Raw genomic sequence first — 20,858 nt, 5'->3', positions numbered from 1 at the left:
TGTACACTTGTGTGATGTGTGATTCTTTTTTAACAAGTACTTGAATTTTTTTGTTGTGATTCTTTTTTAACAAGTACTTGAATTTTTTTGTTAGAGAAAGAACAAACACTTGATATGATGTTTCATACTCGCACTACCACAAATATAATATAATATTAATTAATTTTAAAATTTATTAAATAATTGATGTAAGTATTTTTTTTTAAAATCAAATATTTTCCGTGTGTGCAACTGTTGAGGTTAATAACTTAAGCTTGGTGAGATCTAAATAGGTGGAAAACTCTTGATAAGAGTTTTAATACCCAATACTGAATTCAAACTCAAACATTGATTAAGCTAGAAAAAACATGTGTCATTTTTTTTTTAAAGAAAAACATGTGTCATTTTATTTAAACACTAATACTAGATAATGCAAGTATTTTAAGACATTTAAATTAATAGTGATCGAGAGTAAATAAAGATTTTTTTGGCTAAAAATTAAAACCATTGAAGCACTCTTTGAAAGAAGGCGTGTAAGATTTTGAAATTGAAAACCATATCAACCCATTACACGTGCGAGGTTGAGGGTCCCACACCATCAACACTTAAAAATTTAAATTTTCAGAGTAGGATTTAATCCTTTTTTGACCAGATTTTATATTTATTTTTGGATAAAAAATTTGACCAGAAATTATCAGATAGTAGGAGTGAAGATTGAGTCAGAGTATGTAAAAGGAATTAAATAAAGTAAGGCATGATTTTTAATTTAGTAGATTTTTATGATTATTAAATTCTATATCCAACATTTTTTGTGACACACTAACACAAATTGAAGATGTATCATCAACTGGGCTAGGGTTCATAAAAACTCAGTCGTTTACAAGAAGGAGGGAAACGGCGGCTATAGCGAAACTCGCTAGTCGTTTTACTTTCTCTCTCTTCCTTTCCGTTTCGCGTTTCTCTCTCTTTCTCTAAACGTAACCGTTTTCTTTTTCTCTCTCTCTTTTTCTCTTGGAGATGGATGATACGGTGCTTGATGATATCATAAAGAAGCTTGTATCAGCGAAGAACGGAAGAACAACGAAGCAAGTTCATCTTACCGAGGCTGATATTCGTCAGCTTTGTACTTCTGCTAAGGAGATCTTTCTCAGTCAACCTAATCTTCTTGAACTTGAAGCTCCTATCAAAATTTGTGGTATCTTTCTTTTTTCTTTTCAATTAGCAATTATTATAATCTTGTTTCTTTGTGCTGATTATTATAATTCATTTTTACTCGTAATCTTCATTTTGTTAGAATTTATGTAATTGAATTGGTAGTGGCACGCAGTTCTGTTAATTTTAATTTTTAATTTTTAATTGGGGTCGGGTGATTTATTTATTTTTTTTTAATTAAAGCGGCACTAAGGGTAGTTGAACTCGTGAGCTCTTACTTCTGAACGCATAATTTCTATTAATAGATCATACACTTTTTTAATGAATGGCTAGGTTTTTGTTATGCTTCTTTCGACACTTCTTTGGTAGCTTGAGTTGAATTTGTTTTTGTGGTTTTTGATAGGATTGTTTGGTTTTCTTCAGACAATTAAGTGGTTTTCTGCACGAGATCATTTCAAATAAGTTTCTTGTTTAATTATTTGTGTTTCCACATTGCGGATGGGGGGTTATAATGCACTGAGGCTGTATGAGATAGAAGGAGCCAGTATCTCTTCCTGTTGAGATGGGAAACCCCTTGGTTGTCAATCAGTTTAGTTTGAAACCCCTGGTCGAGCTTCTTTCTTCTGTGAATTCCCGGTTTAGGTGGTATCTGGGCCCCTTACGTCAGGAACATACTGCCTTGTGGTGTGTTTTTGGGTTTATCTCAAATTTTTGGCCTGTTAACATTTTAAAAGCCCACTTATCTAACGTGGCAACTCATAAATTTTAATTTTAGGGATGCAGTGGTATTTAGTGCATGTTTGATTTGACGTTTGGAAAGTCCCAGATCATGGTTTGGGCAAAAGCTTGTCTCTTTTAGCTTTTGCACATACTGTGGTTTTGGAGTTCCGAATGCCAAAACCAAACACACTCTTACTTTAGAGCATGTTATCAACTTATCATCAGGTTTTCTTACCTAAATCTTTTCCATTTTGTTAAAAATATGAATGTTACCCTTGACACCTTGAGTATCTGGTTTACGGAATTAAATATTCCCTTCCCCCCTAGTTTGATTGCCTTGTCTCATTATGTTGTGTGTGTATCTTCCTTCAGGTCCTATTTTGCTTTTGACCACTGTCATCTGTAAGTGTTAAACTGGTTTAAACAATTTGTTTGCAGGAGATGTCCATGGCCAGTTTTCAGACCTTTTAAGGCTGTTCGAATACGGGGGATACCCACCTGAAGCAAATTACTTATTTCTTGGAGATTATGTTGATCGTGGTAAGCAGAGCATAGAGACAATATGCTTGCTCCTTGCATATAAAATCAAATACAAGGAGAACTTCTTTCTTCTCAGGGGCAACCATGAATGCGCCTCCATCAATCGTATTTATGGTTTCTACGATGAGTGCAAGAGGAGGTATAATGTTCGTCTCTGGAAGACGTTTACTGATTGCTTTAATTGTTTACCGGTTGCTGCTCTAGTAGATGAGAAGATCCTTTGCATGCATGGGGGACTTTCTCCTGAACTTAAAAACTTGGATCAGATACGGAATATTGCTCGCCCTATTGATGTGCCAGATCATGGCCTTCTCTGCGACCTTCTGTGGGCTGATCCTGATAAAGATCTTGAGGGATGGGGAGAAAATGATCGAGGTGTTTCATTTACATTTGGGGCTGACAAGGTTGTTGAGTTTCTTGAGCATCATGATCTTGATCTGATATGTAGAGCTCACCAGGTAATGAACCCTGTAGCTTGGTTGATTTCAATGATTTTATTCTTGATTGACCAATGCCATCCTTGGCTATAATTTATAAATAGTACCGTCTGTATATACAATAAGTTTGAAATTTACTGATTATTGCTCAAATTGTTTTAAAAAAATAAGCACATGCTTTGAGCAGAGGTATTTATAATGATAATTGAGCGGTGAGACTTGAAGGAATAAGAGAAAGACTACATGAGTAAAGGATATGACAAAGTTGGGTTTTAAGACAGACAAATTAGTTACTATTGTAAAGTCTTGTTAATTTATGATTTTTAATGCACAACACGACTGAATATGGTTTTCTGGCGGCTTCCCCTTTCCTTTGTGCTTAACACTAACTTCAACACCTCATAAATATGGGATCATTCTTATTTATGTTCAATTGACGATCCTTTGTTTAACTACCTCTTTTTTTTTTTTTTAATTGCGGATGTCTTTGTATACTGTATTATATATTTGTCTGTGTGCTGGTGTATTGGGATTTTGCTTCGCTTAGGGGTCTTAATTCTTTTTAATAAACCAGTAAATCTGATCTGATGTTTCCTTTTAATATTTTGGGGGCTGCGTCTCAGGTTGTAGAAGATGGATATGAGTTTTTTGCCAAACGTAAGCTGGTGACTGTATTCTCTGCACCAAATTACTGTGGTGAGTTTGATAATGCCGGTGCTATGATGAGTGTGGATGACTCATTGACATGCTCTTTCCAGATACTGAAGTCTTCCGATAAGAAGGGCAAAGTTGGATTTGGCAATAACTCATCAAGACCTGGAACTCCACCTCATAAGGTAAAAATATAATGATTGTTATGCATGTACTTGTTCGTTAAAACACACGTGATTCTATGTATATGTGTATGGGTGTCTATGTATTGCATGTTTAAATGCATGTCATAAACTTGAATTATAATTAAAGAAGTCAGAAGTTTCATAACTTCAACTAGAAAATATGAAGTTTCATGTCACTTAAGTTGGTTATTGAACATATGATGATATGCCTGATTTTGTGTATAGATTTATATATCATTTTAAGCACTAAGACATTATTTGATTCTATGTATATGTGCATGGGGGTCTATGTATTGCATGTTTAAATGCATAATATAAACTTGAGTTATAACCAAAGAATTCAGAAGTTTCATAACTTCAACTAGTATTAGCAAATATGAAGTTTCATGTCACTTAAGTTGGTTATTGAACACATGATGATATGCCGATTTTGTGTAGATTTATATATCATATTAAGCATCAAGACATCAAAGAAGTCAGAAGTTTCATAACTTCTACTGGTATTGTCGTATTGAACATATAATGATATACCTGATTTTGTGTAGATTTATGTATCATTTTAAGTACTAATACATGATACAGATAATTCGTTCGAAGTGCATTGCTTTAGAGAAACATCTTGGGTGAAATCCTATGCTGTTACCAAGTTAAGACAAGTTTAAAAACTATTAATGGTTTTCCCATCAAAATTAAAGTGTCCAAAAAGAGATTCAACGTTCGCGGGCATTAGCCATAGACACAATTCACCATTTTCTTGTGGTTTCTAGGGGTATATAAGTGAGAAATGGCTATGCTCTTTGGGGCAATTCTATCTCCCCCTCCCCACCCAAAAAAAAAAAAGCTTCCTGTGGGAGAAGTGACCCCGGCCCTTATGTATACGGGTCGACTAAAATTTTTAGGACTTCATTTATTTACTTTGTAAAATTACTTTAACTGTTTGTTTATAAAAGCATGAGAAAATTGACTTGCTACTTTCTTTTGATTGAATCACATGCTGCATATCTTTTGTGATATTTAATGAGTTCTGGCCATATACCTGTTATTCCAGGGTGGGAAGAATTAATTAACATACTCGAGCTATGTAACTATAAGGTCAGTGAGCTGGATGATGGCTTTCATTCTCCACATAGGTTAAAGGTTTATATTTCTGCCACCTGGCATGGTTGATGATTCACAAGATGTTTACATTTTCCCTGCCTTCCTTTGCAACGATAACTGAAGACAGTATGGCAGGGACATGGCACTTATTATTGTGCGACTTCGATTGACCCCCTATCCTTGTTTCTTTCTTTCTTTCTTATTTTTTTTTTTAGTTTCTTTTCTTCTTATTATTGATGTACAATGGAAATTCAAACTCCATAAGGGGTAATCTTGTTATGGTGTTGCGAAAATTTTAATATAAGATTGCTTCGACTTTACACCGAGTGTGACAGCCTATGGCGAGTAGGAAAAATATGACGGTTAAACACTAACTTGAATGAGTTTATTTAGTCTTCTAATCGTTATAGAGAAAAAGTCATGTAATTCAGAGTTTTCTCTTGACTCAAATGAATCATATTTCAGTTGGAGATTGAACTAGGCTGTTTTTAAGAGCAGTGCTATTTAAAGGGAAAGAATTGTTCCCGAAAGCTTCACAATTTTTTTTAGACCAATCAAGTCTTGTTACTGTCCGGAATTCATGCAGGCGGTGGGGTTAATTTTTCAAAACATTCAACAAACGTAGTGGAACTTTTGCTCGCGATGCCACTCGTGAAATGGGTTTTCGCTGTGTTAAGCATTAGCCTATTTTTAATCAAATCGGTCTTAAACCATTCTAGACCAACAAACCACTCGATTTCCATGGGTTTGTATTGACTTATAATTTAAGTCTAAATATTAGCATAACTTACTCGTGATCGTTTCACGAGAGAGCTGCACGTTCTTGAATTTCTTACACGATTTAATGTATTTGTCAATTCTTCAATGGTTGGGTGAATTTTCGTTATTTTGCTTTGTTTGATATTTATTCTTGAAACTACACTAACATCGTTAAATATTATAGCTACTTTAATCATTTTAGTGCCTCCATTTACCGGAAAATTTTCGATTGAGAAAATACTGTTGAACATTATTGTTGCCAGCTCCAAAATCCTAATAATATTTACCTTTTAAAATGTATTTTAATTACAAAATATACATTTTTTTTATTTAGAAGTAAATTCACACTACTTTGTTTGTATAAAGTAAGTGGGCAAATTAATAAGTCATGTCTCATTGCTCCCTCAATTTGGTCCATAGAAAATTAAAGTCAATAAGATAATGCTTTTATGGAGAGTCATAAAGCTACTTAAGATCATATGGCTAATATGGGTCATGGTGCATCTTTCACTTGGAGCTTAGTAGATAATGTTTCTCCCCTGCTTGTTCTTGTAAAAAAAATGACTTGGGTACGGGTGTAGTTTTGAGTGTACTGACTGTATCTTTTGGTGTAATTGGTTATTCCTTACCTTGGGATCAAATTGATTACTGGGTAGTAAAAATTGTAACAGGTGTACCCGACGTTATTCCTGTAATAGGGTCGTCGGTGGTGGAGTTATTGTGCGGAAGCGTCAGTGTGGGACAATCTACCTTGACTCGTTTTTATAGTTTACATATTTTTGTATTACCTCCTCTTACTGCTGTATTCATGTTAAAGCACTTTCCAATAATACGTAAACAAGACGTGTCCATTCCTTTATAGAGAATATGAATCATAAATATTTGTAATCAATCATTTTGGGTGGATTAATAGCATTTCATTGCTACAAATATGCAATATTATAATACTACCTCCGTCCCTAATTATAAGACCCTTTTGAAAAAATAACGCATATTAAGAAAATTGATAAGTGTAATAAATTTGTTAGTAATTAGTATTGTTTTTACAATTTTATCCTTTAAAAGAGACAGTTAGCTTATGTTTTCAATGTAATATTTAATGTTGATTGAAGAAAAAGATATAAATAAATAGGGGTATGTTGGTAAAGAATTAATTAATGTACTTGGAAATACCAAAATGGTCTTATAAAAAGAGACAAAAAAATTTCTCAAAAGGGTCCTATAATTAGGGACGGAGGTAGTAATAATAATCCTTTATTTATTAATCCTTTATATCTAATCCTAGCAAACATGCTTACCCTAAACCTACTTTTTTGGCTCCAATCTATCCAGACCGTTAGATCATTGTAATTAGGGACGGTTAGCATATCAGCCGTTGATCAAATCTCACTCCTTGAAAATTGATTCACGTGCATATCAGGCCTTTCTCTTCCCTTCAAGCATGTATTTTCCAAGGCAGACTTATGTTCACCGTCCCCTCTCTCTCTCTCTCTCTCCCTCTCTCTCTCTCTCTCTCTCTCTCAATTTACCGTCTCTTCCTCTTCCTCTTTCATTGGCAACATACATACAATTTCCCACTAAAAAAATCGTGAACTGCAGCTTCCCTTCTTCTTCTTCAAAAAATTCTTCATCCTTCTCTGCTGTCATTTTTTTCCCTTCTCAATTTCCCAATTCACCTTTCCTTCCCATCTACTCTCTCTGAACCCAAATGCACCCTTCATCCCCCAAACCGCCATCGTTTCCAAACCTTCTCCAGTCAATCTCCAGAAACTTCTTCAGCTGGCAGTAAGTACCCTTATATTCTTTTTTTTATTTTACTTATCTCATTGATATGTTGTTTCTTCTCTCCGCCTTCTCTCCCTCGCCGCCTCTCTGTTTTCGTCGCGTCATTCGACATCTGTGAAAATATTGTTGTTTAGGGTTTTTGTTTAAAAAGGTTGTCGATGTTGTTTTGGAGAAGAGTGTGAGGCAGAGAGAACAAATACAGAGGCAAGAGAGGGTGAGGATGGTGGTGGTGACAGTGAGATGAGATGGTGATAGATGACGTTAACGATGTTCAGATCTGAGAGCTAGGTAGTGGTGGTGGTGGTAGTGGCGGTGGTGTGATTTGAGGTGAGGATGGTAGTGGCGGAGGTTGGAGAGGAGTTAATCGGAGAAGAATGTGGCAGAGGGAGGTCTAATGTTCCTCTCCTATCTCCTCATTTTCTTTTTCATTTCTTATGACAAACGCTTATGATTTCTATTGAATATTTAGGGTAGGCATGTTTATCTTATTTCTCTTAAGAAATGTCCAATTATACCGAATGCTTTTAGAATGTTTTGTTCAATTTGAAAATTATGTGAAATGCAGTGGTATCTACATGAGTTTAGTTCTTAACATGAGACTCTATTGTTACAATTTATATCCTTGATGTACAACTATATTATTATTGGTTCAGAACTTCTATTCTATATACACATTTGACTTGGTCTAAAATTAAGTTAAAGAGAAAAGGGATCGATTGAATCCTTTGTTTATGTAACTTATCTCGGTCAAGTTTTGTTTGGTGATGATTGTGTTGATACCTGATCATGAATCTTGGTTCAAGATGAGACATGTCTAAGTTTTTAGCTTGAAAGCATTGAGACTGAGTTGTAGGAGTCCTGTGCCAGATTATTTAGGATAAAAGATATTACTGCCACATGTTTTCTCAACCAATTGATCTAAACCTTTGAAGTTTCATAAATAGCGAACATAAATTTTCACCTATTGTTTGTAATCATCTATATCTTAACTGCTCAAAACTAGATACCTGTTTTGCTTTTTTATAGATACTAGATAACTTTTGTTTGGAGGAAAATGTCTTTCCACTAGGCCAATCGATAGCTTTTTAATATTTGTTGTTACCGATAAGGTCCTTTGGCAATTGTTTAGAATGCACACATAATGCAACCTGATATTAATTGCATTTAATATTTTATTTGACTTTGGATTGCCGAGAGCACTTGAATAAAGGAATAACAACTATGCATTTGAGATTGTACAGATCAATGATATCAGTAGATGTTCTCAATGTAAGCCAACTGACATTTTCTTTCAAGTATTCTTTCCCTACTCATTGTTAAATGTGCCTAAAAACTTTTTTGGTGTATGTTTATGTTTTAAAACATTATAACCTAAGCGACAAACTCAACAATGCTTTGTCTCATTTGTGTTGATTGAGTCCAAGACATGACTGCATAACAGGCTGCTGCGAAAAATGTGATTCATGAAACACAATACCAACAGAACAAAATATACGAAATTATGAAGCTTTTATCAATTGTTATGGCGTTCAACCGTGAAAAGATGTTGCATCTACTTTGCTTAATTTAAAAGGTTTTTCTCTTTTGCTGAATATCATTGTGTCTTAGTCCATAAATTAGATTATATCTTTTATTTCAGCACTATAGAGATGGTGCTTATGCGTAAGCAAATTTAATTAGTTTTATCAGGAATAGCAACTATGCAATTAAGATGTTCTGTAACTGCTTAGTTTCTGCAGGGATGTTGATTTTCTATTTTTAGTTTTTAGATGGGGTGTGCGGTGTCTGTTGTTTCTGTTTTTCTGTGCTGGTAGTTGTATATTTCAGCCTCAATTGTGTTCAGTTGCGGCTTCTGCTGTTTGTTTTTGCAATTTACGGTGTTGTATAGCATATTTTCTTAATATATGTTTGATTGTAATGTAAATTTGCTAGCCAAAGACTATCATTATTGATTTCAAATTGGGAATTTTGACTCTATACCAGCCTGCGGTGACGGTTTTTGCGGTGGTGATTGCTTGCAGATGCTCGAGTCCTGATATGGAGTGAGTTGTTTCCATTTTCTTCCATGAACTTATTTATATTTAATCATCTGTTTATGTTTTTAGCTTTAATTACTTCTACTTTTACATGTTTGATTGAATGCCTCTTTGAATTTCACTTTCAACACTCCTGTCCTTTTTGTGTTACAACTGTGTGTTTTAGAATTTAGATATAGGAATTGAAATTATCTCTGTTCCTGTTACATTCTTCAATGCCAAAATATGTGTTTTAGTAATAGTTTCCTCATCCTGACATAAGACTATGCAACCCCATACTTGAAATTGTCTTGAACCGTTCTTTAAGAATTTGATGCATTTTAGTTTGCATATTTTATAACGTGTTTGCTATACGAACGAACCTGTTGAAACTATGAACATAAAATATTGAATTTGACATCTCCAATGTAAGTGATATTGCCTTATTGTGAGAATTTTATGATTTTAGTGCATGATCCTTCATTTATATTTTAACAAATAATATCACCAAACTTGCATTCTTCATCAGTAATTTGTTGTATAATTTATTATATTATGAATCACTTACTTTTATGACACAAAACAGGTACTTGGAGACAAGTATAATCAGACATAGATTGTTGATTGCTTATCTTCAAATGTTCTTAAAATGAAAATCAATGGGTGCCAAAGTTAACATGCTTCTTTTGGTTTTTGTACTCTTAAGTGTTATCTAATCTACTTATGATAACTTAGACCTTAAATTAGAAAATCTATCTATATGGATACGTGTGTAAGTATTGTGTGGAGATATGGATTCATTTAGGTCCAATCCTCTTTGCTTATCATTTAGACTGTCACTGTATGAAGATGTTGATTGCTCATCTATTATTAAAGCCTATGGTTTGCTTTTTTTCTTTCTTTCAATGTTTACTTTGTTAGTTCATGTGAAATTAACTACAACCAAACAGAACTTACCTGTGAGATCGGTTTCAAGCTCTAGGAATCTATCTTTTATACTATGTATTTTTACATGGAAAGCTATATTTGGCCACAATTTTCATTCATACTATTAATGGTGTAGGATCACAAGATACACCACATTGGAAAATGCATATTGTTGATTAGTAGTATTAAGGATCTTTAGTTTTATCTACAAAACCATATAAGCTCATTTAGTAGTTGTTTTCTTTGATGTTGCTGAGAAAATATCAGCTATAAGTTAACAAGAGCCATTTTGCAGAGCCTGATCAGTGCACATGCAGAACTAAGTAAAAGTTATCAAAAGCTATATACACAATGAAAGGCCACACAATTAATCAAGCATTGTTGCGGCTAATATTTTTCAAAATGCATTATTACGAGTCAATGAATTAAATGCGTTGTTGTTCTTAGTTTAATAAACCATCAATCTAGGATTCAACCTTAATGCTTGGGTAGTTACATTATTTCATATATTAGTCATTCATTCATTTCTCCTTTATTTCATAGTTATAATAAATCATAGTATATATTTATTCAGAAGTGCTATATTATTTATTATCTATGCATTTCAACCAAGTGATCAAACATTTCATAACAAGGATCCTATGATATCATTTAGTGGGAGAAAACTTGAGGAATGAAAACTAATAGATTGTAGAATGAAAATTATGTTCCACTATTTGATTTAGATTCAGTTCATTCTTTTGTCAATTAGTTTTCTTTTATATTATGAGAAAAATTCCATTATTTTATATGTTTTTCTTTGCTTTTATTTAGCATCAACACTTATCCAACATTTTTGTCATACAGAAAACGCCTCAACTCTACATAAATTGGCAAGAGATGAAGCAACTTGACAGCTATAAAGAACAAGGAATATAACTTTCTACTTCAATACAAATCGTATCGATTGCAACCAAACACACTTACAAGCTTCACCTAAAGGTAATTAAAGAATAATTATCAATCAATTCTCTTTATTTCTTCATCAAACATCAATGTCAGTGACATTAGGAATATGATGACTTTATTTTTACATTTGGTTAATAAGCATATGACTGTTGAAGACTTTACAGTGGTGTTCACCTTGGATAATTGTGGCAGATGGCGACATTCTCCATGCTTGGGCAATAAACTGATATAAAGATTACAAATGACATTCTTCTGCTTGATATAAAACACTTACGATGTAAAGGTATGTATTGTAGAGATCATATTGGTTGTGAAGCAAAAGTAGGTATCACAAGAGCACAATGAATGCTAACCACACGTTGTGAGTAATTCATTACAGAACATGTAGATTGGACTGACAACGTTGGTGTAGGTGTTAATTGATTCTGAAAAATTAATTGTCATAGATGTATAATATTCAATTTTCTTTGTCCCCTTTGTGAATTTTATATTTTAGATAAGATAAGAGTAAGTTTTCCATCTACCCCAAAATGAATTTTATTGTTTGCACCCTTAGTTGGGATGTATAAAAAAGATTTGAACTCATTTAATGTCCCACTTTTGCATTTATATTTCTAAACATAAAGTAATGAGGAAATGGAGAGACTTAAATGGTGGACATGATCCTAACCCATGTAAAATGCAGTTCAAGGTTGACTGAGATGAACATTATTCAAGATTTAACCTAATAATGGATTTTATAACTTCAGATTATGACCTACATATCAATCATCTATCATTAAAGTTGTGGTGCAAGTGATTGTTGCTTATAAAGAATGTTACTGCTGATTAGCTAAGAATGTTATTAATTGCTGGTGAAACATCAATTGCAGAATGGTAGAGTGACAACAGGTTATGGTATGTTACGAAATAAGAACCGCATTAGTTTACTCACTGAGACTTTGGTGAATAGGGAGATTGTCCTTTTTTGTAGTAAATAATGGCTATACAAGCCTGATCCTGTTTTTGTTATATTTTGGAGCTGATGGAACTGAATTGGAACAAAAGTATGATATGATGTACACTGATGGCTGCGATCATATTTTATTTTTTCATCCATTTTAAATTATGTCATAATAACAACATTAAGTTAACCAATTTGAAGTACATTACAACGTATCGAGTGTATCACACGTTTCGCTAATGATATTTGACATCCAAATATGAATAGCAAGTAACGTCTTTAGCTATTTATGGCCCGTGCGGCTGCACGGGTAGACGAGCTAGTTTTGTTAAGTCTGCAACAACGTAACCTAATTTTTTCCCTCCACTAATCCCTTATTAAGTTTGCAACAACTCTATCCTAAAATTTTGGCTTAAATTTGCATCATATATGTTTTTCATTTCTCTCTCTAATAACCGTGAATATTTTTCAAAGCAAAAATTTAATAGATATCTTAATCCTTATCCTTATTATTTATTAATTTTATTAGGTCTGCAGCAACTTAACCTATTGTTTCTGTAGATTATTTATATTTTTTTTTGACAAGTTGTTGTACGCTTATTTAATACGTTTACAAACAGAATACCCTAATTTCCATGCAAACTCGGCTACCCTAAATAATTTGTTAGGAACCATGAATTGCATTAATTTTTGATGTTTAACTATAAAAGTAATAAATAAAATTGACCCGTGCAACAATATAATTTTGTATTCTTTTTTATCTTTTATCTTTATAATTATTTTTATTATCATTTGATTGTAATATTGTATCTGTAATAATCTAATTTGCGTTTATTGGTCGACCCATGATCTTACGGGTTAAAGATTATTTATTGGTCTCTATTATAGTCGAGAAGACCCGTGCGTCTCACGGGGTCAAAAATCTAGTAATAATAATAAGAATAAAGATTTTGCCGGCAGCGGAAGTTTCTTCCCCCATTAAGTCATGTAGTTTTCTTTGGGTTATACCATTATTTTTAAATAAAGTCAATAAGAAGTCAATAAAGGTTAATATCCGCGACAAAGAAGGTAATATATTCTGTCAATTCAATTAATAATCTAGATATACATATTTCATCGGTCTAAATTTTAACGACTCAATTATTTTATTTTCGTAGAAGAAGTAGTAAGCATCATTGAAACTCATCCATACAATTATAAAGTCTTTGGTTCAACCTTACACAAATGTGTTCAACATAATAATTTTGTCATTGTCGGTTGAACTAAGCTATATGAACCCCTAAGGAGTCGTTTCCATTATATATTTATGTTTCCATTCAATTTTTAATACATTATTAAATGATCATTGACCACCAATATTGACCCACATTAAAGCATTCAATTTTTTGTTTTAATTTTTTTTAGTTTTGACCATATTATTAACATATTTAAATTAATTCCTCTAAAAAAAATATTTAAATTAATTTAAGTATGCTGTTTTTTTTACATTTTTTTATTTATAGAATTAATCAATATTATCAAAAAGTTAATTTACAAATAAAATATTTATATCACATTCAATGTATTTGTATTTTGATTTTAATTGATTCATATATAGGATTAAAAAATATAAATGGATGGATTAAATACATCCATATTTTTAAATGGATGGATTAATTGAATCCACTCCATTAGCAAAGTTATCAATTTTAATACATTATTAAATGATCATTGACCACCAATGTTGACCCACATTAAAACATTCAATTTGTTATTTTGAAATAAAATAAAACACCATTTAAAAATGGCCACCTAACCCTCCTAGCACCACCTCAATTTGCTATATATACAAACATTTTGTAACCCTATTTTATAATCCACAATAAGCTTGTCATAGCTGCTGCAAGTATGCGCACAAACCCTTTCTAAATCCTCAGCACTGCTGGTTACAACAGCCGCTCCTTAATCACTTTTTGCAAAGATTCAAGTTAGACAAATGGATGCCGCAGGTATATACATACATTTTCACTTATGATTCCATACTTTTTATTTATTTGTTTGTTGAGTTTATTATTTTTATTTCTTTTAATCTCTATTATCTCTCCACCTATAGGGAACACTTTGATGCGCAACACGTTGAAGATGTTTTTTATTTCTTCGTCATCATCGTCTACCTTGTGTTTTATTTGGTCAATTACAAGTTATATCTTTTTTATTATGTTTCAACGAGTGTGATTTCTTTGATTAAAAACCCAAATGGACAACATGCTAGGCCGTTGATGAAGGAGACCAAATATAATCAGGTCGAATTTGCAATGGAGGTCGAATTTATAATGATGTTGTCTTTGTCATGGCTAATTCAAACTTGGCTGAAGAGAAAGCTAGAAGGTTTGTTTGGCGAAATAGAACATTGAAGCTACTCCATATCTGAAGCTACATGATGTGATTGCTGATTTGTATGATGAATATGGAGTTGGAGATGAAGTTGGAGATGGAGATCAAATGGAAGTTTCTGATTAAATTTGAAAGATTTTCTAGATTAAATACCTAGAATTTGACTATTATCGATGTTTATTTGGTACGAGCATGGGTAGTCATTAACTAAGAATTAAATGTAATTTTTTTTAATCCCTTACTTCTCTTGGGTTTGAACTTCGGACCTTGCATATATTATGCATTTATCCCTTCTCATGAATCTCATGATTTTTAAACTCTTCTTATTTCAATTTGATTTCATGATTGAAAAAAATTGTTATTTTTTTAGAGAAAAAATAATAAATTACGCTTTACCTATTTCTTAAAATACTACAAAGAATAATTTATAAAGTTGGTGAATTTTGTTTGAACTATGTGATTGCCCTCTGGTGTATGCTTTTACCCACAATTGACAATGTTTTTGAATTGGTTGCCTCTCTTAACGAGAAAGATTGTATATGTATATAATAATTAAGGGTAATGCTCAATTTTACCAAAGACAACGAAAGGCACGACTTCATATGCTCCTTTGATTTACACCGGCACCCGGCCGTGATTTCTGCCAAAGATGGTGGACTTTATAACTTTTTATTTTATTAAAACAGTGCATAGTTATATACTCTTGATTGAAATAACTACTAAGGATATTCTCTTGTGTTGAGTTCAATTTTTTTTTAATCAGCAGAATATAATTAACGGATAGCATGTACAAGACGTATACAATCCCTAAGCCATCTTTCTTTTTTGAAGAATACAATCCCTAAGCCATCTGATGAATACAAAATAACATACGTCGTATATAGGCAGGACACCATGAAACCCACACAGCGAGTGAATGGCCTCGGCTAAACTGCCAAAAACAAACACAACAACCAACACAAAATAACCCCTAAGCCAACTAATATCAAAACTGACAAAAACAGTCGCAACATAACAGGGCTGAAACAATAGCATAACAACATCAATGAGCTGCAAAAAAAACAGTGCTGGAACTAACCAAAAACCTCAGGGCAGGTTATTATGTAATGTTTGCATTTGATGGGAATTTCATAAGAGTTAGGATGGTCATTTGGAGGCTCTTATTCGTATGATTTAATGTTGATATGCAAAAAGGTTCCTGAGTACCACATTTTCATCTATAACAAATATTTCATTCTATTTTTGCTTTTAAAAATGTGTTATGATTCTAATCTATTGCATAGTAGATATTTATGCATTCTATTTCTAAATATCATTTTACTCTTGTTTGTTTTTCTTATGTTTTCATCTGAAAACTAAGAAAGGAATTATTCATTCAAATAGGCTGACCCTAAGACTTGGAAAGGGAATACGATTGTGGTTTGGAGTTTAATATTAGGTAAATTTTTATATTCTTGTTCTTAGGCAAGTCTAATATTTCTTTCATTCATTGCATTGAATTCAATGAACAGTTGTGTTTAAAGCCTCTCACAACAAGAGTTGAAGTCAAAGGAAAATCAAATCTATCAATATGTACCCTCATGGGTGATTGAAGGATTAGTTTGTGCAGGTAAATTCTTACCACAATTAATTGATATGATTTTCATGCATAAAAGATGGAAGAAAAGTTAACTACATATTGAATGATTTTCATGTTTTTGGTAGATCACAGTTTTGACTTATATCCCTAATTTTTGAACTTTATAAGGAATTGACACAGGAGAATATTTTGTTATATATGTGGTTAGAGAACATGATTATTGCTATTACGATTGATTGATTAGCTATTAATAGTTTTATTGTAAATTATAAACTCAATTGTTTTTTGATATATGTGTATTTGCATAAAGTAAGATACATGACTCCAACTGATATGCTAGTTTTGAAAGTATTGTTGTTGTATGTTAATTAACCAATAATTAGAAAATACTTGTTGGTCTTAAATTTTCTGCCTTGATCACTGTCATTATTAGATCATATAAGTTCTTGGTAATAGTTTGGTGTTTTACATATTTCTTCATTGTATGTTTGCCTCAGATTTGTAATAGAATCAAATTTTTTGATTTATGTTTTTGGGTTTATTATCATGTTGGGACTGTTGACCTGTTATAACTGCTTAAATCTTGTTGTAGGTCTTTGTAATTGCTGGTATTCCGTGCTAAGATTGCTTTTCTGTGCTGATATGCACTTAAGGGGAATACTACATGTCTTGATTGCATCATGTTTTCTTGAATTATGCTTTTTTCATGTTATTCATCCACCGTTTAACCAAAACTTTAATAGAAGAATTAGAAGGAAGAAAATTTGATAGGTGAAGTGTTGGAAGAAATAAACAAGAAAATATACAATCCATCATTCAAAGACACCAGAACCTTCTTATCATTCGACCCCATCAGAAACACATTATCGCTGCTTTTGAATTGGCAAGAAGTTTCTGTCCTGATGAAAAAGCTATTGCATGTCCTGCTTCCATTATTGATGCTCGCATGAAACCAAATGATAAATTTTTGCTTGATTTTCGTGTCACTCCTTCAAGTATTTACCGTTTGCTTTGTACTAATCCTTCTATATATGTTCCACTGATTTGAAAAAGGTTGTGGAAGAGATTAAGAAGTTAGAGTTTGATATCATTCCAAATACAGTACAAATTTTGTGTGGCATTACTAGCCAAAAAGGCTATCACCAAAACTCAATGGGATACCAAAGTTGATGCCTTGAAGAGTTGGGGTTGTTCTGAAGATGAAATTTTGCATGGATTTAAGAGATAACCTAACTTTATATGCTACGATCTCCAGAAAAACTGAATTCCGGTGCGTTTTTGGATGGAACCATATTAGGGAGGAGGATGCTAGCTAGCATATGGTTCTAGTTTAATTGTGTTGTTTTATTTGCTCAGGAAGTTGGAACCTTTTTTGCTTTTGGTAGATCATATATAGTTTTGACTTATATCCCTAATTTTTGAACTTTATATGGAATTGACACAAGAGAATAGTTTGTTTTGTGGTTAGAGAATATGATTGTTTAATGTTATATGTCTTCATGAGAGTTATGGGATTATAACAATGCTTGAATTTTGGCTAAATTGCATTTTTGGTCCCTTAACTAATTAGGTAGTATCACTTTGGTCCCTTAATTAAAATTCGATTTATTTTGGTTCCTTAACTTTCTCTCCGTTACACATTTTGGTCCTTTCCGTTAGTTTTAATTCAAAAACGTTAGGGTTTCTTCATTTTTTTCTGGAATTTTTCTGGGATCTTTGTTGTTGAAGGTTGATGGAGATGATATGAAGATGAAAAAGAGAAGACGAAGATGAAAAAAAACCTAACGTTTTTGAATTAAAACTAACTGAAAGGACCAAAATGTGTAACGGAGAGAAAGTTAAGGACCAAAATAAATCGAAATTTAATCAAGGGACCAAAGTGATACTGCCTAAATAATTAAGGGACCAAAAATGCAATTTAACCCTTGAATTTTTAACATATCAAACTTCTTTTCTCTTATGTTTGCAATACTAAACCAAATATGCACAAAAAGAGAGAACAAAATAGAAACAAAGTAATACCTTCGAGAATGGTAAAATAACTAAGAAACTTGACAATAGAACAATGTCATGAGTGTAACATAAAAATGGTGAATGATAACAAAAAGTCAAGAAAAACATATTAATACCATTGAGGGTGATCTTTTGTTTGGCGATACCCTAAAAAAAGACAAAAATAAAATAAAATTAATTGAACTGACGTTGACTGTCGGTAGCACGCCGTTGACCACCATCTTTTATATTTTTCTTTTCCAATTTAAAATAAGTAATTGTAAAATAGAATATTCTGTTTTTTTCTTAAAAAGTAATTCAATTTTTAATACATAATTAAAATAAATAATTGTAAAATAGAATATTCCGTTTTTTTCTTAAAAAGTAATTCAATTTTTAATACATAATTAAATGATCATTGACCACCAATGTTGACCCACATTAAAACATTCAATTTGTAATTTTGATTTATTTTTTAGTTTTAAACATATTATTAACATATTTAAATTAATTCCTCTAAAAAAACATATTTGAATTAATTTAAATATGCATATTTTTTTTTCAGATTTTTTATTTATAGAATAAATTAATATTGTCAAAAGGTTAATTTACAAATAAAATATTTATATCATATTCAATGGATTTGTATTTTGATTTTAGTTGATTCATAAATAGATGGATTGAATACATCCATATTTTTTTAAAATGGATGGATTAATTGAATCCAATCCATTAGCAAAGTTTTCAATTTTATTATATTATTAAATGATCATTGACCACCAATGTTGACCCACATTAAAACATTCAATTGTTATTTTCATTTATTTTTTTTAGATTTAAACATATTATTGACATATTTAAATTGATTCCTTCTTTAAAAAATATTAAATTAATTTAAAAAATGGCCACCTAACCCTATTTTTCTAAATCCCAGCAACCGCCTCAATTTGCTATATATACTAACATCTTCTAACCCATTTTACAAATCCACATTGTCATAGATGCTGCAAGTATGTGCACAAACATTTTCTAAATCCCCAGCACCGCCGGCCACAGCAGCTGCTCCTTAATCACTTTTTGCAAAGATTCAAGTTAGACAAATGGATGCCGCAGGTATATACATTTTCACTTATGCTTTTCATTTATTTGTTTGTTTGTTGAGTTTATTATTTTTATTTCTTTTAATCTCTATTAAATATAGATGTGCAATTTCTCCACCTACGGTGAACATTTTGATATGCAACACGTTGAAGATGAAGATGCTTTTTATTGCTTCATCTTCATCATCTACAATGTGTTTTATTTGGTCAATTACAAGTGTAATTTCTTTGATTAAAAACCCAAATGGACAGCATGCCAGACCGTTGATGAAGGAGACCAAGTGCCATCATATGAAGCAGAAGAAAAAAAAACAAATGTAATCAGGTCGAATTTGCAATGGAGGCATCATATGCAATTTGTGCGACGTGTATTTGCGTGTATTTGCGGAGTATGAGAGTGCAAGTTATGAGAAGCTTGTAACCTCCATTGAAGCTCATCCCAGCAAAGCAGTTCAAGAAGTATTGAAGTCCTTTCAAAATCTTGTTGTACTTTATTTTGTAAACTGTCTTGTGATACTGTTTTTTTAGTCGTTGACTAAGAATTAAATGTAATCTCTTATTTTTTTGATCCCTTACAACTTACATCACTAAATACCATACTAAGGGTTACGATGAATCTCATTATTATTAAACGCTTCTTATTTCAATATGATTTAATGATTGAAAAAATTGTAATTTTTTTAGAGAAAATATAATAATTTATGCTTTACCTATTTTTAAAATACTACAAGGAATAATTATAAAGTTGGTGAATTTTGTTTGAACTATGTGATTGCCCTCTGTTGTATGCTTTTACCCACAATCGACTGTGTTTTTGAAGAGCAATGCTATTTATCAAGAAAGATTTTATCAAGAAATTGTCCCGAAATTAATGTTAGCCAATAAAATCTCAGCCTGGCCAGAAATCATGAGGTGGTGGGTGTTATGTATTTTTTTTTTGAAACTTTAATACTCCCTCCGTCTCTAAATTATAGTCGTTTAAGGTTTATGCACGATTATTAAGGAAATGATTAATTGTGTTGATTTCAATAGAAAATTAATTTCATTTACTAAAACACCCTTATTAATTGTAGTTAGTGGAGTAGTTAAGTTGAATGAAATTCAATAAATGAGGGTATAATAATGGAAAAAACTAATAAATGTTGCATTGGTATTCTAAAGTGACAATTATTTTGAGAAAAAGAAAAAATGCTTAAGAGACAATTATTGTGAGACGAAGGGAGTAAATAAGATTAAAATCTAAGGGTGATTATTTTGCCATGTCATTCTTGAATTCATCAAGAAAATCCATTCTTGATATCTAGCATTTTCCGTTTTTGAATTGGTTGCCTCTATTAACGAGAAAGAAAAAAAAAATAATGGCCACATAAGAATGATTGATTAATTGATTGCTCACACATAGAACCCCTAAAGCAATAATCACTTCGGGAGCTTCACAGATATTAACATTTAATATGTTTCAATTTGGACTTATTGAATATATTTATCTAAACGCAAATTTTGAAGAAATTAACTTGTTCCCGGTTGCTTCCCTAAAAAATAAAAAATAAAAATTTGTTCCCTGTTGCTCTCAAAGAAATAGTTCAATCATTCAAGAGAAATGACTATCTATCTCAGCTTATCCTGATAGTATTATTATGATGCTCACAAAATAATGATTGATTGATTGCTTGAT

At 32.0% G+C, this 20,858-nt stretch overlaps 1 protein-coding gene and 3 long non-coding RNA genes across 9 annotated transcripts; all 4 read left to right on the top strand.

Moving 5' to 3' along the window:
• The first annotated feature begins 800 nt into the window (after positions 1-800).
• LOC146934247 (serine/threonine-protein phosphatase PP1) lies at positions 801-5,082 on the top strand. The gene is made up of 4 exons (XM_085706124.1): positions 801-1,174; positions 2,290-2,849; positions 3,452-3,664; positions 4,713-5,082. The coding sequence occupies exons 1-4, from the start codon at positions 997-999 to the stop codon at positions 4,725-4,727; spliced, it is 966 nt and encodes a 321-aa protein (XP_085562250.1). The 5' UTR covers positions 801-996; the 3' UTR covers positions 4,728-5,082.
• Positions 5,083-6,964: 1,882 nt separating this feature from the next.
• On the top strand, positions 6,965-11,745 carry LOC146934246 (uncharacterized). 4 transcript variants are annotated; one of them, XR_015007713.1, is made up of 4 exons: positions 6,965-8,879; positions 9,290-9,348; positions 11,095-11,229; positions 11,389-11,679. It is a non-coding gene; the product is annotated as an uncharacterized LOC146934246 (long non-coding RNA). The 4 variants fall into 4 exon arrangements; XR_015007714.1 differs by having other exon boundaries at positions 6,976-7,306; positions 11,361-11,745; XR_015007712.1 differs by having other exon boundaries at positions 6,976-7,306; positions 11,352-11,745.
• Positions 11,746-13,992: 2,247 nt separating this feature from the next.
• Positions 13,993-17,622, top strand: LOC146934245 (uncharacterized). Of its 3 annotated transcripts, none has more exons than XR_015007707.1 (4): positions 13,993-14,127; positions 14,232-15,607; positions 16,024-16,121; positions 16,684-17,622. It is a non-coding gene; the product is annotated as an uncharacterized LOC146934245 (long non-coding RNA). The 3 variants fall into 3 exon arrangements; XR_015007708.1 differs by having other exon boundaries at positions 14,232-15,706; positions 17,145-17,622; XR_015007706.1 differs by having other exon boundaries at positions 14,232-15,706.
• A 1,456-nt stretch (positions 17,623-19,078) lies between these two features.
• On the top strand, positions 19,079-19,799 carry LOC146934244 (uncharacterized). Its single transcript, XR_015008455.1, has 2 exons — positions 19,079-19,196; positions 19,436-19,799. It is a non-coding gene; the product is annotated as an uncharacterized LOC146934244 (long non-coding RNA).
• The last annotated feature ends 1,059 nt before the right edge of the window (positions 19,800-20,858 follow it).

This window comes from Medicago sativa, chromosome 4 (assembly GCF_051527215.1).
Source record: "Medicago sativa cultivar Bolivia chromosome 4, Bolivia_mono, whole genome shotgun sequence".
Taxonomy (NCBI): Eukaryota; Viridiplantae; Streptophyta; class Magnoliopsida; order Fabales; family Fabaceae; genus Medicago; species Medicago sativa.
Note: the sequence above shows the minus strand (reverse complement) of the source record. Positions and strands in the feature narration are given on the sequence as shown.